General features: G+C 36.0%; 3 protein-coding genes and 1 pseudogene across 3 annotated transcripts; 3 read left to right on the plus strand and 1 right to left on the minus strand.

Annotated features, from left to right (window-relative positions):
- Nucleotides 1-1,955: 1,955 nt before the first annotated feature.
- Nucleotides 1,956-9,428, minus strand: LOC115956603 (annotated as a pseudogene).
- Nucleotides 9,429-10,126: 698 nt separating this feature from the next.
- On the plus strand, nucleotides 10,127-10,987 carry LOC115956604. Its single transcript, XM_031074930.1, has one exon. It carries the CDS (start codon nucleotides 10,127-10,129, stop codon nucleotides 10,985-10,987), a length of 861 nt encoding a protein of 286 aa, XP_030930790.1.
- Nucleotides 10,988-14,470: 3,483 nt separating this feature from the next.
- On the plus strand, nucleotides 14,471-15,448 carry LOC115956606. The gene is made up of 2 exons (XM_031074931.1): nucleotides 14,471-14,849; nucleotides 14,937-15,448. The coding sequence occupies exons 1-2, from the start codon at nucleotides 14,471-14,473 to the stop codon at nucleotides 15,446-15,448; spliced, it is 891 nt and encodes a 296-aa protein (XP_030930791.1).
- Nucleotides 15,449-18,719: 3,271 nt separating this feature from the next.
- On the plus strand, nucleotides 18,720-25,521 carry LOC115957638 (putative RNA-binding protein YlmH). The gene is made up of 10 exons (XM_031075931.1): nucleotides 18,720-19,114; nucleotides 20,239-20,321; nucleotides 20,657-20,788; nucleotides 20,882-20,955; nucleotides 21,047-21,152; nucleotides 22,471-22,539; nucleotides 22,858-22,922; nucleotides 23,017-23,115; nucleotides 25,010-25,109; nucleotides 25,206-25,521. Exons 1-10 carry the CDS (start codon nucleotides 18,943-18,945, stop codon nucleotides 25,266-25,268), a joined length of 963 nt encoding a protein of 320 aa, XP_030931791.1. The 5' UTR covers nucleotides 18,720-18,942; the 3' UTR covers nucleotides 25,269-25,521.
- The last annotated feature ends 1,127 nt before the right edge of the window (nucleotides 25,522-26,648 follow it).

Below are 26,648 nucleotides of genomic sequence, written 5' to 3' on the forward strand. Positions count from 1 at the left end.
TTTGTGGTGCCAAATAGCTAAATTTTTAGCTCCACTACTATGGATGCTCTAAAAAATAAATTAAAAAAATAAAGATGGTGAAGAATGAAATAAACTTTACTCTTTCATTCACCCAACAAGAGCAACAGTAAAAGGGTGAATCTTTGCAATGGTAGAAACAACCAAAAAAAACAAAAAACAAAAAAAAAAAAGAAAGAAAGGGAGAGTAAATAAAAATCAACCTGAGATGAAGATGAAAGATGAAAGGAGAGCAATCAACATACCACCGATTGATGAGCAATTACAAAGAAAGCTAAACAAAGAATCAAGATGGAGAGCAGCAAGGTGAACATAGAGCATATGGAGTTTGATTCCTTCAAGAATCAATATGGAAATATGTTTTTTAGTTTTTTCCTTTTATTTCAATAGATAGTTTCTCTCTCTCTCTCTCTCTCTCTCTCTGAAATTTAGGATTAGGTATTGAACTTTGGATTTCATTAATGAGCTTGTCTATAAAATTCTTTATTCTATTTTTAATTTTGATATACTCTTCTTCACATTCTATGCTTAGGAGAGTGGAAATTTTTAAAATTTCAACCCACGGCAGATAGATTGAAAATTTTGAAAATTTACAACAATGCACAACATTCAAAGATAGATTTTTTTTCTTTTTTTTGGGAAAAAATTTTGATTAATATTTTTGTGACAATGCATATTTCTAGGGTCCTTCATTTTTTTTTCCCTAGGTGAGAGGACCTTAATTATATTCTCTTGATTAATTGATCCCTGCTTCCATTTGGGGGCCTTAATTAAGCCCTAGGCAATTGTCTAAGTTGCCTAGTGGGTTGAGTCGGATTGCTGCTGTGGGTAAGCAGTGAAGTAACCCACTTGGGAAGTAGGTGGTAGTATAATGGGTTGGATTGGAATCATTACACCTCTAGGGTTTTTTTTTTTTTTTTTTTTTTTTTTTGGGAGTGGGAGTGGTTTGGGTTGGGTTCGGTTTGGAAACCTAGAAAATTTGATTCAAACACATTTATAATGCTTTGTCAAGAGAGGCACAACAATTTTACTTTGTTTTGCTACTACAACATCATTAAGCTTCTTCTTTTAAAAAAAAAAAAATAATGAGGCTAAGCATTGGCTGCTTAAAAATAACCAAGAATACCCTAGAGGACTAGTGAATTTCACTACAACAAAAAATGTTTATTACTTGAAAAAAAAAATCGTTGCAATAACATTGAAGTCATTGCAATAGTTTATGCGAAGTGTTGCAATAAAATTTGAGGTAATAAGTTTGTGCTACAAAAAAATTTTGTTGCAATAAATCTTAAATATTTTAATGAAAATTTTGATGTAATAATATATTTGCTATTGCAATAATCAATTTATTACTTCGAATATCTTGTAGCAATAGGCTATTATTTCATAAATTTTATTACAATAGATTGTAAAGAATTGACAAAAATAATTTGGGTTCAAATTATTGCAACGGTATATTTATTGTAATAGTTAAATTTTTCATATTTTTTCTTACAATAGATTGTAAAATAATTGGAATTAGATCATTGTAATAATATATTCATTGCAGCTTCATATTTGTCATTGCAATAAATTGTAAAATAATTGATACAGGAGTGTGGAATGCGAAACACTGAATAACTGTCAAACGGTGCATTTAGTAAGGCGACTCAACAAAAATAAACGCAACACAACACTATTAAAAAGAGCCATAGCTCGTTTTGTTATAGGTTAGAAAAGGTCAGTTTGATTTGAAGCTTCCACTTCAAAATTCTTCTTGAAATTGGCCTAGAATAGCATTTCAAAACAGAAAGACATCAAAAAAAGAAGTTGTAAGATAACCAATATGAGTGTTTGATATGTTTCCAAAGCCTGAGTCTCTTTATTAGCATGTCAAATGCAAGCATCTAAAACAACTCATTCTTGCTAGTAGATTTATAAACCTTACACTGCCACAATTACTCTGATATTCTAAAATGGTAAATATGGATGTTTTCCACATCATGCTTCTTAAAATCACTTTGATTTCTATTGGCGAAAAATTTTCCCCAGTTGTATTCCCTGTATTTGGAAGGGTTCTGCTCGTTTACTAGCTCCTCGAGAGGTTTCACCGTGGTACAGTGGGCTGGGAGGAAGAATAATGGAATAGAAAGCCTTGCCTTAGTAGAATTCACCACCACCCTGTGCTCCACACTGTCATATTTGTCATTGCTCCAAACCTATACGAACATCCCCTTATGTTACTTTCATTACAAATCAGAGTATTATTCAATAACTGAACATAATCTATATATATATATATATATATATATATAAAGAACTAAAACATAGTATTTATTGATACAAAACTTCTATTGTGACTCGCCAAAGGCCTTGTAACTGAATTGGCACATCCCCCTGTACAAAGAGTTTGGGGGTCTAGGGGGGAAAGAGTTCAAACTACGGAGTTAGTAACATGTTATAATTATCTCTAAAAAAAAACTTCTATTGCGTCTTCTTAAATTTTACGGTTTCAATTTGTTCAACTTTTCATCTACTTCCACCATTACTCTTCCATCTTAACTTAATTCTCTCTCTCTCTCTCTCTCTCTCTCTCTCTCTCTCTCTCTCTCATTTTGTTCCTCTTTTGGTGGAATTTAATATTATTTCAACCACTTTTTTTTTCCCACTGATGGTTCTTTCTGTTATTGATTATTTAATTGTCACATTACATTTGTTTATCTTTTTGGTAAATTTGTATCGATTTTTATGCATATTTAGTTATTTTGATATTCCAATTCCTGCTCACAAGTTCTTTTTCTATATCCTATTGGTTTGATTTGATTTGGATTAATAATAGTTGTTTTGCAAGTTATAATTTGATTTTTTTTTAGTGATCAATTTAGATAATTATGATACTTTACTAAGTTTTGCTCATTTTTTTTTAAAATCCTTTTGGATGGACAAATTTATAATTTTTGTAGAGAATGTGCTCTTAATAGTTGTATTAGAAATGCTTTATAATGTCACTGATTCAGAGAAAATCAAAAGGTTAGTCAAACAAAATAAAATCAGATGAGTGATATATTTTAGCTTTTGCAATTGTATTTTCATCTTATCATTATTATTTTATAACAATGCATATATAGAAACTTAATTCTGAGATTTTGCTAATAATTGTTCATTAATTTGATAATCTTTGTGGGTGTATGAATTTGTAATTTCTAAAGAAAATAACCTCAATTGATTATCAACAATAAATTGTTTTCCTAATTAATCCAATTAATCATTGTTAAGTTATTAATATTTTAGATTCATTTTTTGGTGTTTTGGATTGTAGGGTAGAAAAAATAGGGTTGGAGAAAGTTTTTTAAAACTAAAAAAATAATTTTTGAATTTTATATACTTTTTAATGGTACACAAAATGTTATAAATAACTTTGATTAAAAAATGAATATTTTCTCTAACTTGCCTTTTGAATTCTTGAAAAAAAAAAATTTGTTTTGTTTCCATTTTGGTGCGACAGAAATTTTATATATATATATATATATATATTTCTTTATTTATTTATTATACATGTGTTATTGTTTCTATAATAAATGAAAATGTAATAATAAAATATATTACTCTTTATTAAATTAGTGTAAATTGCAAAAAAAATAAATTTAATGAGACCACCCTAAAAAAATTATGGCAAAACTTATAGTACATATGTGCTGTTCCTTAGATTCACTTCTTCAAATTCCACTATATGGTTGTATTTAATTAAAAATATACTTTCATCTCATGTGAAATAAGTCATGTGACTGAATTTAAAGAAGAGAACTTAAGGAATAACACATAAGTACTGAACCTAAGTTTTGTCCAAAACATTATCATATGCAACGTGCAGGTCTGCGCTAGTAGTTAATAATTGATAACATTTGTTGAACTGCGAATGAATTGGGATTAGAAATTATTGGGTGGGGGTTGGTTCCTTTGTGCAAATCATTGGTATATGATCAATTCCAAGTTTTTTGAATTAATAGCTCATTAATTTGCACAAGGATCTCACGGTAATGGAATTACACCATTTTTTATTGGTAAACAGAACTCACACACACCTAGATGGGGGAGGAGACTCATATGGTTGAAAGACCACTCTCTATGATAGATTCACACGTCACCACCTTTTTTTTTTTTGGGATAGTTCAAAAGTTTAACGGGAGAGGATGATTTGAAACTTAAATATTTTTTGTTAAAAATACTAGGAAGTACTAACTAATTGAACTATTAGGCTCTTGGCACACACCACCACGTATGATACATTATGTATATTCAATTTTGATAGAATGTTCAAAGTTCATGAATAGTACCTGAACAACATCACCCACATTAATGATATATGCATCTGTGATAGGCTTAACCGGAATCCACTCACCATCTGATTTCCTCTTCACTTCAAGCCCTCCAACATCATCTTGTGCAAGGACAGTTAAGACGCTGCAATCTTTGTGGCAGCCAACACCAAGAGCTAGGTCGGGAGAAGGGCACGGAGGGTAGTAGTTGAACCGGAGAAAGCTGGTTTGGTGCTCAAAGTAGCCATTTAGCCGATCAGCTGGTAAGCCTAAACTCAGGGAAATAAGTTCCAATTACTTGAAAGCCAGCTTTTCTACTTCTCGGCCATACTCCTCACATATTTCCCTGGAAAATCAAGTACATCACACTTAAAAGCAATCCCCACAAAAAGGAATTTTAATCAACTACCAAGGCAGTATTAAGTGAACCATGACTAAAAATTTTAATACAAAAGAAAGTAGAAAAGACAATTCTTTATATGCAAATTGTTTTGTTTTGTTTTTTTAAAAAAAAGTTCCTAATCCCTGGATATAAGTAGTTAATCAAAATTTAGAAGGTTGCCAGCTTAGTGCCTAAAGGCCCTAAACAAACAAATTCTCCGGGATGATACAAGACAACATTTTGAAATGTCAATTGGAACACTACACCAAAATAAGTTTATTACATCAAGTGCTAATACAACAAAATTAGTATAGTGGTATTAGACATAATATCACATCTAAAAATTAAAAATCGTTGCAATAGTAACTTAAAAATAGTAAATTATTACATTAATAATAATTAGTTGTAATAATTTATAATTTTTAGTTACAATAGAGATTTTAATACTAAATTGAATTTAGAAATTTTTTTGCAATAACTTAAATTGAAGAAATCAAATTTTTTTAATAACTTAAATTGAAGAAACCATTGTAATAACTTGATACCAATTATATATTTTGCGATATATTATAATAGATTGAAATTTCAAAGAGATGGCTTATTGCAACAAATTTAACATTGCAATAACTAAAATATCAATTATTTTACAATCTATTGCAATGACAAACATGAAGCTGCAATGAATATATTATTACAATGATCTAATTCCAATTATTTTACAATCTATTGTAAGAAAAAATATGAAAAATTTAACTATTACAATAAATATACCGTTGCAATAATTTGAACCCAAATTATTTTTGTCAATTCTTTACAATCTATTGTAATAAAATTCATGAAATAATAGCTTATTGCTACAAGATATTCGAAGTAATAAATTGTTTATTGCAATAGCAAATATATTATTACATCAAAATTTTCATTAAAATATTTAAGGTTTATTGCAACAAAATTTTTTTGTAGCACAAACTTATTACCTCAAATTTTATTGCAACACTTCGCATAAATTATTGCAATGACTTCGATGTTATTGCAATGATTTTTTTGTTGTAATAAACATTTTTTGTTGTAGTGGAAGTACTGACCAAACTCTACGTGGTTCAAGCAAGCTATACTTGGTGCGCAAACCTAATCCGCAGAATATCAAATCCTTGTGGTCATCACTCATAAGCATTGTTAGAGGTCTAAGATGGAGAAGATATGTCACACGTAGAATATATACATCTTTCCGCTCACACAATTATGGGGTTTGCATGGGTTTTGCATTTTGACATGTAGTATCGATCTCAGTTTTAGGGGGTATTTGGTTTGTCATGAGGTTACATTACACCGTAATATTACGTTATTGTAATCTTACATTAATGTAATCTCAATACAATAATACAACATTACATTGTTTAGGAATGTGATGAAAAAAAGATAATATGATATATTTTATAATTTTAAATAATGGTAATGTTAAAAAATATAAAATAAACTAAAAATTTTAATGTCACATTATCGTAATGTGCATCATATTATGGGCACATCATAACAAACCAAACGCCCCTTAATGTAAAGAATTGCACAAACCAAACGCCCCTTAATATAAAGAATTGCATAATACCCACATAAATTACTTAATCTAAGATTTTGTCAAAATAAGCGATTATAAGGCTGATTTATTATAAGTCAAACTTTGAAATTATAATTCCACTAATCATTATTGACAAAATTTCAACCTAATGTGTCTGTCTCTTTCTAATTCTAAAAACAATGAGGTGGCAACTCATAAGAAGATTACCTCATTTAAGCCTTTTTTTTTATTTGACAAGTGATACATACTTAAAAAAAAAAAAAGAAGAGGAAATCTATATACAAGCAGCATACATAGACTTCCTTTAAATAATTACAAGCTAAACATAAAAATTCATATTATTAATGAAGTCCATGTAAACAAATATCAAATATCAAATTTTGAACTACTCAAATTTTTTTTTTTTTTTTTTTTGGGTGGGGTTTAGAAAGCTGATATCAAAACTTCCTTTAAATAATTATAAACTAAAAACTTCCTTTAGAAACAGAAGCAGCAGCAAGTTAAACTCAGCTGTATTACTCAATTACAAAGATTTCTGCTGTTAATCAATATTTCATAACAATTTCAAAATTTTAACTGTAAAGTAAAAACTACAACAAGCATTAAGCAAATGAATTCACCATCATTTGAGTTCATACAAAGTACTCAAATCAAAATCCACAACAAACCCATATCCAAAACACCCTTTTTTTTCTCACAGCTCAAACCCCCAAATTACCATTTCCAACAAAACATTACATCACAACAATAACAAAGTTTCAAAAATACCCAAAGCCCAGAACCCTAATCAGCAAAAAGTTCCAAAATTTGAATTAAACTACTACATCACAAGCTTCCCGAAGCCGATCCGTAAAAACCACCACCACCACCACCCAGATACACAACACAACAATAACAAGCAGAACAACAAAGCTCACAGATCTGAATATAATCAGAGCCTGGAAAAGGGTCAAAAAAATCAGAGAGTTGTTAATAAAGGAGATTTACCAGAAGCCGATTCAAAATCTTTCTCGGATTCTCGAGAAAAAAACACCCCTCCTCTCCTTCCCCTTTATTCGATTGGGTTCGGTGAGAGAGAGAAACCTAAGAGAGAGAGAGACAGAGACAGAGGTGGATGACTGAAATACAGTTGATGCACAACTGTGTGTGGGTATGGAGAACTGGAGAAGCCTGACTAATGACCATCGTTGGGTTTGATGGGTGGGAGAGAGAAACGAAGAGGAGAGGGATAGAGAGTTAGAGAAGAGACGTTGAAACTAACGTTAGTTTAGCCTTTTACTCAGTTAAGTCTCTTGTTAGTGCTTTTAAATGACGTGGTAGATTTTAAGTCGTAGATTTATTTTAAATCAATCTCAGCCCTTAACTGGATAATCTCCATTTCAAAGAGAAATGGAGAGGATCCGGATCCGGGGGGAAACACAGTACTCTTTTTAGAAACATGTAACAGTACCTCGATACTATTGTTGAGGTACTGTTTATCGCTACTCTTAGAAAATCGTTTTTTATTCGTTATCTTTCTTTCTCCAGGCCTAATTCCTTGTCTACCTGTCGGTTTGTCTATTTCTCTCAAAAACCAATCACGTAGTCAGTTATGGTTGATTTTCTTGGTGGTGTTGGTGCTCTAGTGGTTGTGTGAGGTGGTGGAGCTTCGATTGGTTTGTTTTGGTGGTGGTGTGAGGTGGTGTTGCTCGATTTGCTTCGTTTTGCTTGGTCTCTGACTCTCTCTCTCTCTCTCTCTCTCTCTCTCTCTCTACGTAACCACCATCGGCGCCAACGGCTCATGGATTGGAGATCAAATTGCGTTGAGAGTGGTTCGGTGCTTGATTTGCGGTGGCAGATCCAAGATTAGATTGTGTTTTGGCCCTTTTGGGTTGCATCTGGGTTGATGCTATGGGTGCTGCAATGGCAGATTGGTGGTTGATATGAGGGTTAGTAGATCGGATTCTGTGGTTGCATGTGGGTTAAGGCTGTGATTTGTGGTTGTCTTGGTGGTTGATTGTGGGTTTGATTTTGTTATGGTTGATTGGTGGTTGATTTGTGATTGGCAAATTGTTTGGGTGGTGGTGCGAACAGAGAGCATGGGTGCTTGGTGGAGATGGTGCTGCGTTGAGAGGAAGAGAGAGACAGAGAGGTGAAGAAAAAAAAATAAGTGCAGAATAGATAAAAATAAATATGTACGGCACCGAGGTCCCCAAACCCAATTGGGCCCTGGGTTCAGGCCCAATGGCACGGCCCTATTACTTTAAATTCTGCTTGAAACTACCTTCATAAACTACGAGTTTTGAGCCTCGACCCCTAATCGATGCTCGGCATAAATTTCCCGAACAAATAAGGAAGTCTTGTCCAGACGTACCATAGGATGCTCGGCAGTTCAGGAAACATCACTACCGAGCATATTAACCTGAGTTGGAACCAAGTTCCAAAGCCATAATCGCTGCATTCCACTCTCACCTAAACATCCACTTACAACAGATAATATTGAACCTTCAATTGCACTAACAATGGCAGTAATCATGATCTCCCCACTAACTTAAAGCTATAAATAGGAGAAGTTGGGGAAGAAATGAGGGTTCAGAAAAAAGAGGGAAAAACAGTTATTCAAGAAGGGAGAGAGGATATTACTTTGAGTCTCTGTGTCGAGAACGACCCAAAGTAGGAAATCCTAAAGCCCACCTTATAAATAAGTTGTGAGCCCAAGTGAGGTTAAACCCAATAGTCTCATTTCCAGTGCGCACAAAATAAATAAATAATATTTTAAGGATAGCATACGAGTCTAATGTAGGAAAATCCACGAATGAGTTTGTTAAAATTGCATTGTAGACTACATTTGGCTAAATTTGCAATGATACCGCTGGGAAGTAAGCACTACGATTGACACAATCTCAATCTGAATAATCTGAATTACAACACAATTAATCCAATGGTACGATAGAACTTATCATATGAAGTAAGTACTGCAATTAAGTAAAGTACTTTAAGTCTGGTTTCTTAGCTAAGTTTACCTTTTAAAATTCTAGTGTAATTTTTGTTATGTACCTGCATGCCACCTCACTGAATTTTAAAAAGAAAGGTCTAAGTACTTCAACTAAATTTTGCCCTTACAAATATGAAAAAAGAGAGAAAAAAATTGATTACCAAACATAGAAACGAGATGCATTTGAGGGCAATGCGAGGCCAGACCTGACCCAATCTTACTCTGCCACAAACTAGAGACCGAAGTTGAGAAATCGAAGGAAGACGAAACGAAGAACTCAAAACAAGTGAAGAACTCATCTTTCTTAGAAAAATAAAATGATAGTAGCGTAAAGGAACAAGAAAAGGAGAAGGAAAGAAATGAGAAAAAAAAAATAGAAGTGAAAGAAGATGAATTTAAAAACGAGGTTTTGAGCTAGTCGTGGAGGTATGGGATATCAAAAATTGACCACATTGGATCAAGACAAGAAATCCAATCCCACCACACAACCAAAAAAAAAAAAAAAATCCTCAAATCTTCATGGCTAGAGGTAACACCACGTGTCATATCCTCAATCAAGTGGGACCCAACCATCTCACACCACGTCATCACCACCAAAAACCTACCTCAAAGATATATCATCATCGTCATCTTCACACTCCACAACTTCATCTTCACACTCCACAACTTCACAGTACACACAGAAGCGTATGGGAATTAGATGTTGTTAACTTCTCTCTCTCCCCTGTAGGAGGTTCTCTCTCTCTCTCTCATGCAAGGGAGTTGTGGTCTCTATCAAGTAGGAGTGTTTTCTCCCATAGTTCTGTGCAACTGTGGGCTTTCTTTCTTTTCGAAGTGTTCATTTATTCTGTTAGTGTATGTTCAAGGTGTAACCTTTGTTGATGGAACAGGCTATTTTGGATGGGTTGCAGAGCTTAAAGCTTACCAAAGAGGAGGAAGAAGGTATTCAACTATCAATTCCTAGCAGAGCTGAGTGGCTGGAAGAGTGTCAACTTAGCTTGTTCGGGAAATTGCTGTCTAATCCGCAGCAAAATCAAAGGGCCTTAAAGAGTACTTTACGGTCGGCATGGAAGATGGGATCAGATCTTAGGATAGTAGAAGTTGGGAATGATATCCTCCATTTTAAGTTCAACTCTAAATACCAAATGGAATGGGTGGAGAAGAATGGACCGTGGAACTTTGATAACAATCTCCTATTGTTATGCCGGTGGAGAAAAGGATTAACAGCTGCAAACATTAGCTTCTCTCACTCATCGTTTTGGGTTCAAATTTGGGGTATCCCATTTGAGCTTATGATAGAGGAAACGGGGAAAGCTGTTGGGGATAAGATAGGCAAGCTTCTTGAAGTTGATAAGAGATCTTGGCAGTTAGATCAGGCGAAGTATATGAGGGTCAGAGTGGAAATACCATTGAACAAGCCATTACAAAGAGGTGGATATTTGCTGAATGGAGAAGGAGAGAAGGTGTGGGTTACCTTCAAATATGAAAGGCTCCCAACGGTATGTTACAAGTGCGGAATATTGGGACATGATGATAGGCATTGCGAAGAGCTGGGACTGGAGCAAGTGACGGAGTACCAGTATGACGACTGGATAAGAGCTAACGGCAACTCTAGAGGTGGGCCGGAGAGGATGAAATCAAGAAAAGAAATGCAACATCAGCCAGGTACTTTGGGACGGATTGTGGAACAACCATCAATGGTGGAGAATGCCATGGTTGGCAGCGGTGGAGGAAGTGGGTAAAACGACGGTGCCAGGGGTGCAGAGAAGCAGCTCGGACAGGGTGATGTAAGCAGTGATGCTCAGTCAGGAAGTCAGGCAGCTGGTCACTCACGCAGATGGGACAACTCGACAGTAAGTCCTTTAATTGCTGATACGTCTGAGCTTACACGTGATACAAGGAAATGTTTAAATTTAGAAATTAAAGGAAGTGAAGGTGACGCGCCAGGCTATGACCAACCGGATGTGGGCTACCAAAATGGGCCAATTTTAGAGGAAATGGGGGTTACAAGCCCAATTAAGCCTGGTATAGATTTTTTCAGAGTTTAAAAAGAATGGGTTTTTTAGATGTGGGCTGTAAGGATAAAAATAAGGAACCCAAGACAATAGGTAGTTGGAAGAGACGTGCAAGGGAGAAAGGATTATTCAAAGAGGAAGCTATGTTGGGCCAGAAAAAAAGCAGTGGGCTTAAGAGGGCCGGAGAGTTAGAAATTTTAGAAGCAAAGGAAAAAAGAAATCTGAAGAGAAAGCAAAAGGAAAACATTCAAGGAACGACGGTGGCTACTGAGCAGCACTGCCGAGAGCCATGATGGCCTTAGGTTGGAACTGCCGGGGGCTTGGGAACTCCCGGTCAGTTGGAGCGCTACGCACCCTTGTGCGGCAGTGGGATCCCGAAGTGGTGTTCATGTCGGAAATGAAAATGTCGATAGCTGGAATGAAAAAGATTAAGCTGAAGCTGGGTTTTGTTAATGGTCTGTATGTCCAAAGATAAGGGAGAGGAGGAGGTTTAGCGATGTTTTGGAGAAAGGAAGTTAATTTAGAGATTAAGAGCTATTCAAGGCACCACATTGATGCAGTGGTAACCGAAGAAGCGTCTGGATTCAGATGGAGGCTGATGGGCTTTTATGGGCATCCGGAGACACATCGGAGGAAAGAATCATGGAGGTACCTTAATACTCTTAATTGTCAATTTAATTTACCTTGGTTATGTTTTGGCGATTTTAATGAAATTACTTCAGTTGATGAAAAACTTGGGGGAGCTCTGAGAAACCAACATCAGATGAATGCGTTCCAAAATATTATTCATAAGTGTGGGTTTAAAGATTTGGGGTACTCGGGTTTTGAGTTTACTTGGTGCAATCAACAGGAAGGAAATGATAGAGTCTATTTGAGGCTGGACAGGGCTCTGGCTACTCCAGAGTGAATAGAGCATTTTTCAAATATAAGAGTCCAGCATTTAGAAGAAACCACGTCTGATCACTGCCCCCTATTACTTGCTGATTCTAACTCCTTTCAAAAGCGTGGGAAACGTAGATTTTTCTTTGAGGCAATATGGACAAGACGGGCTGACTGCAAGGAGCTGATTGAGGAAGTGTGGGATGCTAATAGTAATCTCCATGATCCGGGTAGTTTTAGTGCTGGGCTTAAAGTATGTGCGAACAGACTTGATAAGTGGGGAAAATCTGTTTTCAGGCAGATTCCTAAGAAGATTCAGGAGAAGAAAGAAAGGCTTGGTGAGCTATTACGAGATGACACAGCACTTCAAAATGGGACTGAAATTAATAAGCTAAGAAAGGAGATTAATCTCTTGTTAGATGATGAGGAGGTCTGGTGGCAGCAGAGATCAAGAGTGCAATGGCTGGGTGAGGGCGATCGTAATACAAAATATTTTCATCATCGTGCCTCTGAGAGAAGAAGGAAGAATGCTATTGTTGGGCTGTGGAATGATGAAGGTGTTTGGTGTGATAGCAATGAGGGTATAGTCAGGACTGTAACTGGTTATTTTGAAGATATTTATACCTCCACATACCCGTCCCGCTTGGAAGAGGTAACAAATTTAATTCAGGCCAAGGTGTTAGATTAGATGAATGGTGATCTTACCAAGGATTTTACCACAGAAGAAGTCAGAATAGCTCTTTGGCAAATGCATCCAACTAAAGCACCTGGGCCAGATGGTATGTCTGCTATCTTTTACCAAAATTTTTGGGATATTGTAGGTTATGATGTAACTAATATGGTGTTAAATGTTCTAAATTCAAATGCTTCTTTATCTGATATTAATAGTACTTATATAACATTGGTGCCAAAAGTTAAAATGCCCAACAGGATGAAGGATTTTTGCCCAATCAGTCTCAGTAATGTAGCATATAAATTGATCTCCAAAGTGCTTACAAACCGCCTTAAGACTGTGCTGCCTCAAATAATTTCTGAAAATCAAAGCGCCTTTCTACCTGAGAGATTAATCACAGATAATGTGCTTATTGCCTTTGAGTTAATGCACTATCTGGATCACAAAAAGAGTGGGAAGGATAGCTACATGGCAGTCAAGCTTGATATGAGCAAGGCTTACGACAGGGTGGAGTGGAATTTCATTGAGGGGGTGATGAGGAGGTTGGATTTCCATGGGAAATGGATTGGATGGGTGATGAAATGTATAACAACAGTCACGTACTCAGTGTTGATTAATGGGGAAGCTCATGGTCGACAAGGCGATCCATTATCATCTTGTCTGTTCCTTCTCTGTATGGAAGCTTTTTCTACCCTTATTTCTGATGCAAGTAGTAGGAATCTTCTTAATGGAGTGTCCATTTGTAGGGGCTGCCCTAGAGTCAAGCATTTGTTCTTTGCGGATGACAGCCTTTTGTTCTGTAAGGCTGAAAAGGAGGAGGTCAGCAAGTTTGTTGAAATTCTAGAGCGGTTTGAGGCTGCGTCGGGGCAAAAGATCAATATGGATAAGTCTTCAGTGACCTTTAGCTAGAATACCCCAGTTGAAACAAAGGGAGAGGTCCTGGAAATTTTAGGACCAATGCAAGAACTAAGGCAAGGAAAATATCTTGGGCTCCCATCAGTCATAGGAAAGTCAAAGAACCAGGTTTTTGCAGAAATTAAGGAGAAGGTTGGAAAAAAACTCTCTGGGTGGAAAGAAAAAAGCTCTCTGTAGGGGGAAAGGAAATTCTGATTAAAGTAATCATGTAAGCAATCCCTACTTATACTATGACTTGCTTCCAACTTCCGAAAGGACTCTGTGAAGACTTAGAAAGAATGGAGAGGAATTTTTGGTGGGGTCAGAGAGATCAAGAGGTAAAGATGGCTTGGGTCAGCTGGAGGAAAATGTGCAAATCAAAATTGGATAGTGGGATGGGTTTTCGCAATCTACAAGCCTTCAACTTAGCAATGCTTGCGAAGTAGGCATGGCGTATTATGATGAACCCGAACTCATTGATTGCAAGAATTTACAAAGCCAAGTACTTCCCTTTTGGTGATTTCTTGGGTGCAAAGCTTGGAAGCAGCCCCTCTTACGCGTGGAGAATCATTTATAATAGTTTGGAGGTTATTCGGAAGGGGGTAAGGTGGAGAGTTGGCAATGGGAAGATGATACATATTTGGGAAGACAAGTGGCTGCCTAATCCCAATACTTACAAAGTATGCTCCCCTCTACAAGATATTGGAGATTTTCCAATGGTGTCATCGCTAATCAATGAAGAAACAAGGCACTAGAAAGTGGAGATGGTTAAGAGGTTTTTTCTTCCTTTTGAGGCTGAAACCATCCTTAACATTCCCCTCAGCTATAATTTACCGGAAGATAGCATAATCTGGTTAGGAAACAAATGGGGAGTTTTCACTGTTAGGAATGCATATTATGTTGCGCTTCCTATTGTGGAAAATTCAGAGGAGGGTGAATGCTCAAGCGGTGACTCTAGGACTCGCTTATGGAAGAAGGTTTGGCAACTCAAGCTCCCTGCCAAAGTTAGAATTTTTGCTTGGAAGGCTTGTATGGATGGGCTGCCCACTAAGCTGAAATTGGCTAAGAGAGGTCTAAATGTGGGGGCTGAATGTCCTCTCTGTGAAAAGGCTGTTGAAAGCTCTAGCCATGCCTTAATTTATTGTAATAAGCTTTGTGAGGTGTGGTGGAATGGGTAGGATTGTCCAATAAACTTGCTGGCTGTGAACAGATGCTTTGTGGATTTAGCAGTGGAAATATTAGATGCTGGCTCTCCAAATGACCTTGAGACTCTCTTTGTTACTGCGTGGGCTATTTGGTTTAACAGAAATCAAGTGGTTCATGAGTCTAAAAGCAGTCCCCACTCTCAAATTTGGAACCTGGCGAGGCGTACACAGGAGGATTACAAAAATGCAGTTCTGTTTTGTCGGGCTCAACAGCAACAAGCCCCAGATGTTGGTTGGGCAGCACCTCCTCCGGATGTATATAAGATAAATGTTGATGGTGCTACGGCTGGGATTGGATGTAGGTCCTCTGTGGGTGTAGTTATTCGAGATTGTAGGGGGATGGCTGTTGCTGCGGTTAGTAAGGTGCTAAATGGAAACTATGGGGCGGCTGTTACAGAAGCTTTTGCAGTAGAAGAAGGGATTCTGTTGGCTAGGGAGATGGAGCTTCAAAGAATTATTGTGGAATCTGACTCTTGTGAAGTGGTTGACGCTATTAACGAGAGTAGTTGTAATGGTGAATTTGGGATGGTCATCTAAGGTTCTTTGGAGCTGCTGCGGTTTTTTCGAAGCTGGAAAATGCGACATCTGAAAAGGGACTACAACAGAGCTGCGCATGAGCTGGCTCAGTTAGCTAAATCTTCAGGCTCTTCTCAGCAGTGGAAAGGAATTGAGCCGCCTGTCATTCAGCATGTTTTACTGTTAGATAGAGCTAAGTGTTAACTTTGTTTATTGTTTTTAGCTCTTTCTTTCCTACTTGCTGTACTCTGTTGTTCTCCAATTTCAGTTTAATGAAAATTCAGTTTCAGTTTCAAAAAAAAAAACTTCACAGTACACACTCCACAGTCACAATGAAACCCATAATCCCTCTGTCTTTGTCCCTCTTGCTCAATTTTCTAGTGTTGTGTGCAGCTGCGGACCATTAATCTTTTTTTCATTTATTTATGAAAGTCATGCCTAATTCAATTCAGATGAAGACGCATTTTGAAAGCATGCCTCCCTATGCTCGGTCCATTAAATCTTTTAAAACAACAAAATCGTAAATGTGATGCCACATAAACACCAAATACTTTAGGTGTTTTTTTTTTTTTTTTTAGGTTCAATTCTAAGATGATGAGGTTTAATTTTGAAAAGGAATAAGCGAAAAACCAAAATTCTAAATATAAATATAAAATCCAAAAGCCCAAATATACATCGGTCTTGTTAAGCTATGTTTTTCCATAACCTTTTATGTTGGCTTTATTCCATGAAAAAATTGTTATTTTTTCATGAATTTATTTCCTTGTATTTTGTAAGATTTAATGTAATGGGTTTAGTCTCACAATGGTGAAGTTTTGCTCAAGATAGCAACTCTGGCAACTAGCTGGCGACTACATCAAGTTGCTATAGATCATGTGAGGAGCATATGCTAAGGTCTAAAATTCTATTATGCCAGGCGATTGGCAACTAGTCTGTAGGTAGGCCAACCTGCTTGTAACTTGTTGGGCACTCTGATAGCTGTACTTTTTGTGACCCTCCTAGCCTTCACTCACAATATATAACCCTCATTACTCACAAAATTATAAGGAGATGATCAAATATAAAACCTTAGAGAAATTGAGGGTTTCATAGATTAAAAGCACCTATAATTTAGAGAGAGCTACTAATTCTTAAGAGAGAAATTTTTGTAGTATTTTCTCCTCTCCTCTCCCATTATCATACCTTGAGAGAAGATTTTACCCAAACATATCAGATAATTAATTGCACTCGTTAGTAATATTGCAAACACAATAGTTTTAAAATAATTGAATTGACAAGCATATCACTTTTCTCCGTGCTAATCACTATTTGATCGGGACGACCAAACACGAAGGGCCCACAGTAAAGTGTTGAAGTGGCAAGATCTGACTGACTGGACTGTGTTTGGTTCCCATAAAATATTTTCCGGAAATGCTATTTTCAGGAAAGGAAAATATTTTCAAGTGTTTGGTTGCATTATGAAAATTGTTGTAGAAAATATTTTCATGTGTTTGGTTCTATTCTGAAAATGCTATTTTCCTACAAATTTTTCACATTTTCTCAGCTATTTTCTCAGCATTTAAACAAATTTTATTACAAAAAATTTCAAAATCACAGCCAAATCCCAATCCACAGAACAAATCACAGCCAAATAACCATCACTTGCAACCACCAACAACAACCCACAACCACCGAAATTTATACCCACCACCGAAACAACACCACACACCACCAAAACTCCAATTCAACCCACGGCAGCAAACTCCGACAATCAAAAGCCACAACCAACGGCAAGCAAGCAAAACCCACCACCCACACCACCACAACAACAACAAAAATCAAAATCACACAGAAATCAAAATCACAGAGAGAGAGAGAGATCGGTTCGTGGGTTTCCGGCGAAGTCGAAGGCTTTGGGTCACCGGTGAAGTCGAAGGCTCGTGGGTCGAAGGCTCTGGGTCAAAGATCGGTGGGTCGAAGGCTCTGGCTCTGGCTCGAAGGCTCTGGGTTCGTGGCGTGATCTGGGTTCGCCGACAAAGTTGAAGATTGGTTTGTGGGTTCGTGGCGCAAAGTCTTTGGGTCGTTGGCGAAATCGAAGGCTTGTGGGTCGCCGACGATGGGCTCTCTCTTCTTCCCCTCTCTCTCTCTCTCTCTCTCTTTGCATGCGGGCGCGATCTCACTCTCACTCTCTCTCTCTCTCTGAAAGTTCAAAAACGTGTAAAAACACCTTTGAACGTTTAGACCCCCAAATAACAACTTAATCAATTCAAGCAATATGTCAAACAACTAGTGTGCGGAAACTTAACATATGCTATCATACGAAATTGATTAAATACTATCTAAGCCATAACAAAATAAAATCCACAGCAGATAATTTAAAGGCAAAGATAGAGGAAGGAAGATGCAAACACAAAGACAACACGCAATGTGTTATCGAAGAGGAAACCGAAGTCCTCGGCGAAAAACCTCTCCGCCGCCCTCCAAGCGGTAATCAATCCACTAGAAAATATAGTTGGGATACAAGGACAGCAATAGACCCTCCAAGCCTAATCTACCCAGTGCACCTAAGCCCTCCAAGCTTCTTGCTCCAACGAGGTTGCGCCGAACCTTTTTCTTTTCTAGCTTTCCGGATTCCGCTACTAGACCGTAGCATCAACCAATGAAGATTGGTTCCTTCCTAACTACTTCCCAGAAATCCAAACAACAGACTCACAATGATGATGATGGTGAGAACCTGGTTTGGTATAATGCCTCTCAAGGATTTGACAATGGAGAGGAAGAGAGTTGAGGAATTTGAAGAGATTCTAAGGTAGAGATTGTGGGTGAAACAATCTGGTTTTTCTTTAGGGTTTCTCTCTCAAAATTCTCTCTGGAAGCTCTCTTTCAATCGTGGGTAATAGGGATATTTATACTTGGAGTGGAGAGGAATGTGAAACGTCAGAATTCTACAAAACAGGGGTGGCTCGTGGCTTGACCTCGCGGCTTGACTAAGTCGCGAGATCCAGTCGCGAGATAACCGTATGGCCAGTTGTCCTGTTTTGTCCTGTAGTGCTCCAACTAGCAGACTGTTCACCTTCCAGCATGCTTGGCACGTGAGGTTGCTTCTGGCGGCTTGAAGCCGCGAGTCACCCGCGAGACCCAGCCGCGACACTCTGTTTTCTTGCACACTCTTGAGCAAACTTCACTCTATCTCACTCACTACCCTTACATCAAACCCACCTAAATACAGGGTTACTAAATGCTGAATTACAAGCAAATTTGGCACGGAATAAAGCCAATTAGATGGTTGAATAAATTCAACCTTACACTCTCTGTTTTCCAGAAAATGATATTTGAAGGTAAAATAAAAACGAAAATCATTTTACACCCAACACTAAAGTCAACTGAAAAGCATTTCTGAAAAACCCTATTTTCAAAGCCAACCAAACAGCTTATTTTACGAAAAATGATTTTCTGAAACCATTTACATCCAAAACAAACGACCCTGAATGTAAATTGAATTGGAGTGACAATTTATTCTTCTGCGAACATCGGCCATGGCTGCCATTGGCTTGGCAGCACCATGGGTTCTAAGACGTGCAACTTGTGCTCTAGCTCTTGCTCGCTCTCATCATAGACTTGGTATCAACAAAAACAACATCATCATCAAGCTCTCTCATTACAAAGTCCTCCGCTCTTTTACTCTCCCTCATCCTCTCACTTCTTCAGGTGCGCACTGTGGCTTTGCTGTCCTGTGCTATACTCTTTATTAGTATGATTTGTGGTAAAATTATGTGATTTTCGAACACCCATTTGGCTGAATAGTTGAAACACGTAATTTATTGTACATTCCGTTGCACACTAAATTTATGTGAATATTGGTGGCATAGTCTTAAGTTACCATGTATTTTAAATCCTATTTATGCTAATAGTAAGAATAATTATAATTATTGTATTTTCGTTGGAAACGCATTTGAAGTTTAAGTATGTTAGTTATCCTCATGAATTGTAAAACGGTATTACTGAACAAGGTGAATTGACAAAATGGTAGCATGGTGTTTGATAAAAAGCCTGACTTATAGATTTTTTTTTTGGGTTCAAAATCAGCAAATTCAAGCTGAAACGAGAAAATGAACCCTATATTGTGACAACTGGTTATATGTTGTAGTTTCTGAATGCTTGAAGCTGCAAGGGCTTTCTTGTTTTAAAAGCTTGACTCATCTCTGCTTTCCAAGGAGTGCATTTATTGTTTAATGTGCTAAGCCAAAGGTTTAAGTACCAAGCTTATATAGAAAAGCCAATCCTGGTAACACCAGCCTTAGTTCAGGACAATACCTACCAACAGAAATTTGTATAAATAAACAATGAGGCAGTTAGGAATAAAAATCCAACTGCTTTGATGAAATTTGTCCCTTGACAGGCCTAGATAGCACTGCCCAGCATACCACCAAGAACCTTATACACTTTTATGTACTGGGGTAACTTACAAAGAGTTTCTAGCATATCCAGAAATCCATATCAAGGAATATTGCATGTCAAATATTTGGAAGTACTGATAAGTTTATTATATTTTGCAAAAAACCCAGCTTCTCAACAACAATTAAATTAGTGCAAACCTTATCCTTTGAACATTTTTATGATTGATGTGTGGCTAAGGCCTCATTGTTAACCTGTGTGCTTGAATACTTTCGAGGTGATAAAATTAGGCAAAACTTTCTTTATTACTTCTGTACTTGAAAAGCTTTTAATTTTGTTCTCTTAGGTTCAATGGTTTTTAGATTATAAGTTTGTTTGTTATTTTTTCCTGAATAATGTGATGATTATTTTAACATTTTTGATGCTCTGTGATATAGCTTCAGAAATATGCCACTTAGCACAAGCCATAAAGGGTGAAGAGAAAAGTGCTAATGAAGAAGTGAAACATATTCTTGAAATGGTATTTACCTTTAATAAATACATCATACAATCCTAGTGTTTCTAATGGAGACGTCTAAGGTTCAAATCCCCTTTCCCCCAACCATCGAATTGTCAAAAGAAAAAAAGAAAAAAAAAACATCATACAACATCTGCCTTCATTTCCCTTTGAAGGGCATCTGCTTTTTATTTTTAATTTTTCTGTTTTTCCTTTTTAATTTTTTATCTTCTGTAGAAAGGACAATAATGTTAAAAATATATAAATAAAAATTTGCATTAATACAGAATTCAATGGATTGAGTCAGTCATGAAATAAAGCCTAATTTAATTTCTCCATTTCTTTTGCATTTATTATAGGCTAGACGAGCATCATCAAGAAGAGAAGTTCTTCACACAAATTTTCTTACTCCACCAGTGCTCAAGGAGTCAATGCTGGCATTGGAAAAACTATCTGACATTAGAGCAGTTGCTCAGGGAGGTTACCCACAGGTTAAAATGGATTAGTTCTACTTTTATGTATATACGTACATATTTCATCTTCTCTACAGATTGAGGTATCTTTCAAATTATAAAATGTTCTAGGCTGAGCGATGCCGGATTTCTATTGGACATCCAGATGTCCTGACAAGTGATCCAGATGTAATTGCAGCATTGAGGTAAGCTATATTGTAGCTCCACCATTTTTTCTCCACCATGTAAGTTAATTGAAGCCTCTGCTTAAATTATGTTTTATGGATACTTTTCCAGTGTCACAGGAAACTTTGGGTTTCAACCTTGTTCTCATGGTGACTTCCTTGGTGCAATTCTTAATAAAGGGATTGCCAGGGAGAAACTCGGGGATATTATCTTGCAGGTATCATTTGAATTTTCATTTGGGATACTATTTTGCTTTTCTACTAGTTAGGAAGGTTTGTGTATGGAACTGCACTATTTGAATTTCAACTACATTGCACCATGAAGAAGGCTTAGCTCATTTCCAAGCCCCTTCCCTCCCCTCCTCTCCCCCTCCATTTCTAATATTTGAACATAAAAACTTAGCCCAGCCTCAACACTCCCTTCACCAATGGGGGCTAGGCTAAATCCACTTGTATGGAGAAGTCTAATTATAATTCCTTTCGAAGATAACTTTTCATTTGGATGAGAGTGATAGTGGGTTTTATGGTTTTTATATCTTACTCTCTTGTATACTTACTTTTCAAAAGAAAAAATCCTTTTAAAAACTAATTTTATAATCAATCTCAAGTTATGTTTGTACTGCCGAAATAGCTTGGACACATTAAAGGAGCCATGGTCATGCCCCCGTCGTGATGGACATGTTTGACATGCTTTGGTAATTTATACATATCATATGAGCCGTGGACAGTTTGAGAGAACTTTTTTTCTATGCCAGAAACAGATGTAATTCTAACATGTATGTGTGTGTGTGTGTGAGAGAGAGAGAGAGAAAGAGAGAGAGAGTAAACTATGATAACATTGGCAATGTGATAAAAATAAAAGGGTTGTAGATACATATGCTGTCATGTCCTCACCAGATTTATAAAAGTTTGCCATGTCAGGGTTTCTATAATGTCAAGTCTGTGTCTCATGGCTGCACACTGGTACTTACAAAAGGAAAAAAGAAATAAGAAAAAAAAAGTTGAAAATTTTCATGTCTTAAGTGGCATTTGTAGCTTATAGGGATCTGATCACTTTTGGAAAGTAGGAGAGTTTGCAAATTGAACATGAGATATATTTTTACTAGGTATTCTAAATAACAAGACATTTGAGATGGGAATTAATAATTTGATGGCTCTCAATTGGGACATTTCATTGTATGACACTTGTATTCCTTATCGTTCTGGATGTATACAAGGTTGATGGGTTGTTTGTTGGCTGCAGAAATCACTTTATAACTCTCAGCTGGGACTCCATTTCTTTTCTTCTTTTCCTTTCTTTTTGATTGATCATATTCCCTTTTCCAAATTGGACGGTAGAATCATCTCCAATATTCAAAACCCAGTTGGTTTTGGACAAAAGAAAAACTACATCTACTTGTCTTAGTTTTTCTTTCTTTTTTTAATCTTTTTATAATAGCTAGTCATCTCCCAATAGTCAATAGTTGGATAAAGGGCTTTGTTGAGTGGAGTTTGACCTTTGCTTTCTTTTTTTCTTGTTAAATTTTCACTGCTCAGGGAGAGAAGGGAGCTCAAATAATTATTGTTCCAGAACTTGTTGACTTTATTATATTGTCATTAGACAAGGTACTGTTACTTCATCTCTACTGCTTTTCTGGGACTACTTTTTCATTATCAGTAAACATCCAATTTGAAAAAGAATATTATTATTTTCTATTTATTTTTGTCTTTTAGGACTCATCTTAATTAGAATTGATATGCTTGTCACCTGAGTTTAGATAAATTGGTTCTGGAATTTATAGCATTAGAAGTTATGTTTTACCTTTATATTATGACATTCCTCAAAAGATTTGAATATAGAATGGGCTATAGCCACTGGACTTGAAAACAAAGAAGTACTTAGTTGCATACTACTTGTGTTTGTGATTTCTTTTCTTCTTGCAGGTTGGTAATGTTCCAGTCTCTTGCACGAAGATACCATTGATCTCTCTTGATTATGAAGCACCTAGGTTGCCAGTCATTATCTTGATAATCTTTCTTTTTTCAGTTTCTAAATAATTCTCCTCTAGCATAGAATCAAGCTTAGTTTTCTTCTCTTGACAGGACCCAAACATTTAAAACTGTAGAAGCATCTCTAAGGGTTGATGCTCTGGCTAGTGCAGGATTTAAGATTTCGCGATCAAAACTTGTTGACTCGGTCAGGTACCACCTTCTTCATTAATGCAAGCTGTCACTTGAATATACTGTTATCTCTATGTTTTGACATTTTCTGGCATCTTATATATTACTTTTTTTAAAGGGATTCTTGTGTTGTTGGTTTGCTGCTTAGTGGGCTGTGATCTTTTGTTTGACTTATTTACTGAATTCCTTGCCTAAACCGATTCAGACCTGACAAAGTGTTACTAAAACTAGTTGGGGTTGTCTTTTTTTTTTTCTTTTTCTTTTTTCACTTTATCTTTACTGGGCCATATATTTTGCTAAATCATACACAGTTAGGTCTGTTCTCAGAGTGTTGTAGCATAATCAATCATTTTGGTGACATGTCTTATGGTTGTCTATTCTTTCACATCACTGAATCATCCTGCCAGCCTTTCTCCTATCTTTTACGCAACTATTGTCCCCCATGACTTCCATCTTTTTGGTTAGTCTGTGTTAGATTCTACTCAAATTGGGTGTTTTCACATGGTTACTGATCATTTCAGTCTTAAGATGATCTTCACTTTCAATGCATCTATTAAGTCAATTGGAAGCTTATGACAGTTTATGTCATGTTAAATGTTGTTCATATATGAATGGCATGTATGAAGGGAGTAGCATTAATGTATCAGCACATTTTCATTGTCAGAATCAACCACATTGTCTTAAGAATTTCAATTTATAAAAAAATTTCCACTTATATAGACATTAAAATTATGACTGTCTTCTTGTGATTCTGATAAAGGCTTTCATGCACAGATATTTTTATGGGCTTTATATGTTGAAAAGATTTATTAATAATTTTCTTTATGCTTCCCGCTCTTTAAATATCCCCCAAACTGGTTTTCAATCTCTTTCCCTTCCAGAATTATGCTCACTATGACAACTAGCAAATATTATTTCTTACTAAAGCACGGGTGCGGCTCTAGGGCCGCCACACCCGCACCCGCACCCGCACCCGACGCGGCGTGCGGTGGTCATCTGTTTCAGCCGGGAAAATCATACCACCCTCTTCATCGTCTCTTTCTTCTGCATTGCATTTCTTTGTGTTCTACAAATAAGCTTCTGGCATGATTGTTTTCATCTTCTTTGTTTTCTGTCTTTTTAATTTCTTAGTTTGTGTGCCCCACATGACCTGGTCATTACTTAATACTGAGTGAAGTGAAGGGTTGAAAGACAGTGCCTAGTGGGTTTTATTGTTTCCCCACATACCAACCACGTGGCTAATAACTTTTGTTTTTCAATTTTTTTCTTTTTAAAATTTAATGGGCTTCCCTTTTTTACCTTTCTTTTATTTTTTTTTGTTTTTTGTTTTAAATGGTAGTAGGTAGTATATATTATTATCATTATGAGGGCTAATATATTTTTTTTGAAGGCTAACATATTTTTATTCTTAAAAAAAATTAATATATTAAATTATGATATGGATTTATAAAGACTTTATTATCTATATTATACTATTGCTCTTAAATTGGTATATGTTTATCATTATATGAAAAAAAAATACGTTCCTTTAAATATATATATATATATATATATATGTTTAGGTATATATAGAAAATATAAATAAAAATATTTTTAATAATTTATTAATAAATATATCCCGCCGCACTTTACTTTTTCAAAAATTACCGTGTTGCCACACTGCACCCACACCTGCACCCAAACCTGAATCCACATCCGTACTTCTTCAATAGCAATATCTCCTAGTATAATATTTTTTATAGTAGCTGGATACGGTCCTGTTTAAGGAAATTAATTTTTCATCGTCCACCTTAGATTTGTAGCAATCTGTTTGGCCCCTTTTTCTTTTTTCTTTTTTTTAACTGAAATACAGTAGCTTCTAGCCTTATATAAGGATAGAAGTATATGCATTTGAAAGTTCTCAATCTGTGTGTAGTAAGGGGGAGCTGCGTATCAATTGGATTCCTGTTTCTAAAAACAACACTACACTCAAGACTGGTGATATTGTCTCCGTTAGTGGAAGAGGAAGATTAAAGGTGAGTAGTTAAATTCAAATGAAACCACTGGCCAACGGAATGGCTTTTTAAGTATATAGGCTGGTGTTTTGGATCTTATAATTTACTTTGATTCAGATAGGAGAAATAAGGTCTACACGGAAGGGAAAATTTGAGGTCGAGCTCATTCGATATCTATAGCATGAGGTAACATTCTCAGATCATTCATGGAACTGGTTGTTTCCATACAAGTGACTTGTTATCCGCCCCCAAACTGGGAATTCTGATTCTTAAGGGCGGTCTAAACCAGAAGCTGCAGCAAGTTTAAACACTATTTGCTAGCTTGAATGTCAACCTATGGTGGGGGAAGGCTGAGGGATAATGAAAACAAATTGTATTTGTTAATATTGACTATCATAATAATATTTTTTTTCCCAAAAGAAAAAAAGAAAAAGAAAAAGAAGAAGAAGACATCCTTGCCTCATAAAGATGGTACTTGGTACAATGAACTAATGCTCCGTTTGTTTCGATGAAAAATCTTGTGTAAAGATAGTTTTCCGTGTTTTCCAGTGTTTGGTAGCATAAAAAAAAAAAATAAGTCAAAAGAAAACTATCTTTGGTCAACATAAAAAGTATGATTTATTTTTAGAGATTGTTTTCCACTAAATTTTTTTGGAAAATAACTCTATCTCAAAGCAAACTAAATAAAGGAAATTAAGAGGTTGTTTTTCAACTCATTTAAAGTTACTACCAAACATTGAAAAATGAGATAGTTTTATTGAAAATGATTTATTTTCTAGAAAATATCATTGTTGAAACAAACATTGTGTAAGGTTGCAATCGGGTGGGAAAGATAATGGAGACTTCCTAACATTAATAGGGTAGGGAAAGTTAACGGGTTCGTTAGGAATAACTGTTGGATGTCAACATATATATCGAAGAGAGATCAAATTACATTAGATGACCTATAAAATGGAGAGAAAAAAGCAGATTTTCTAGAAAATCAAGTGCCTAAGTTCCTACAATATTAAGAAAACCAGAATATGGAGGTTTTGCAGAGAAAATAAGAACTTTTTGGAAAATTGAATTTCTTATTCACAGATGATCTAGCTGTAAAATACAAAGCAATTCACTATTCATACTACAAGATGAATCAATGCAAAATATCCTAAACTAGCGCAGTTTTCCTAATTCTAACAGAATTTTAGTTACAGAAATAACAAACTTTCAACTACAACCAATAACCTTAAGCCACGTGTCCCACTCACAACAGACTTGACTCTTTAAATTAAAGGTGAAAATGCACTTTTGGTTCTTACATTTTGGGTCGATTCTCGATTTGGTCCCTAAATTGATTTTGCTCCTAAGTCAATCCCTAATTTCAAAAAATCGTTTTTATTTTGGTCCCTACCGTCAATCTAGTAATAGAAAAATCTAATCTGGCAAAAGAAATGTACTGTATGCACAATAAATACTGATATGACTAATAAAATATTTTATTTAGCATTTTTTAAATGCCATGTCAACATTTTATAAATTAAAAAAAATAAAAATAATTTTTATTTTTCAATTTTAGTTTAA

Source organism: Quercus lobata, chromosome 8 (genome assembly GCF_001633185.2).
Source record: "Quercus lobata isolate SW786 chromosome 8, ValleyOak3.0 Primary Assembly, whole genome shotgun sequence".
Classification (NCBI taxonomy): domain Eukaryota; kingdom Viridiplantae; phylum Streptophyta; class Magnoliopsida; order Fagales; family Fagaceae; genus Quercus; species Quercus lobata.

Bases quoted from the DNA above. Each gene is read 5' to 3' on its own strand.
- LOC115956606 (XM_031074931.1), top strand. From the start codon at position 14,471: ATGGTTAAGAGGTTTTTTCTTCCTTTTGAGGCTGAAACCATCCTTAAC. The intron at 14,850-14,936 runs GTAATAAGCTTT...TGGATTTAGCAG, and splicing joins TAGCCATGCCTTAATTTATT to TGGAAATATTAGATGCTGGC.
- LOC115956604 (XM_031074930.1), top strand. From the start codon at position 10,127: ATGGAACAGGCTATTTTGGATGGGTTGCAGAGCTTAAAGCTTACCAAA.
- LOC115957638 (XM_031075931.1), top strand. From the start codon at position 18,943: ATGGCTGCCATTGGCTTGGCAGCACCATGGGTTCTAAGACGTGCAACT. The intron at 20,956-21,046 runs GTAAGCTATATT...ATACTTTTCCAG, and splicing joins GATGTAATTGCAGCATTGAG to TGTCACAGGAAACTTTGGGT. The intron at 22,540-22,857 runs GTACTGTTACTT...TTCTTCTTGCAG, and splicing joins TTATATTGTCATTAGACAAG to GTTGGTAATGTTCCAGTCTC.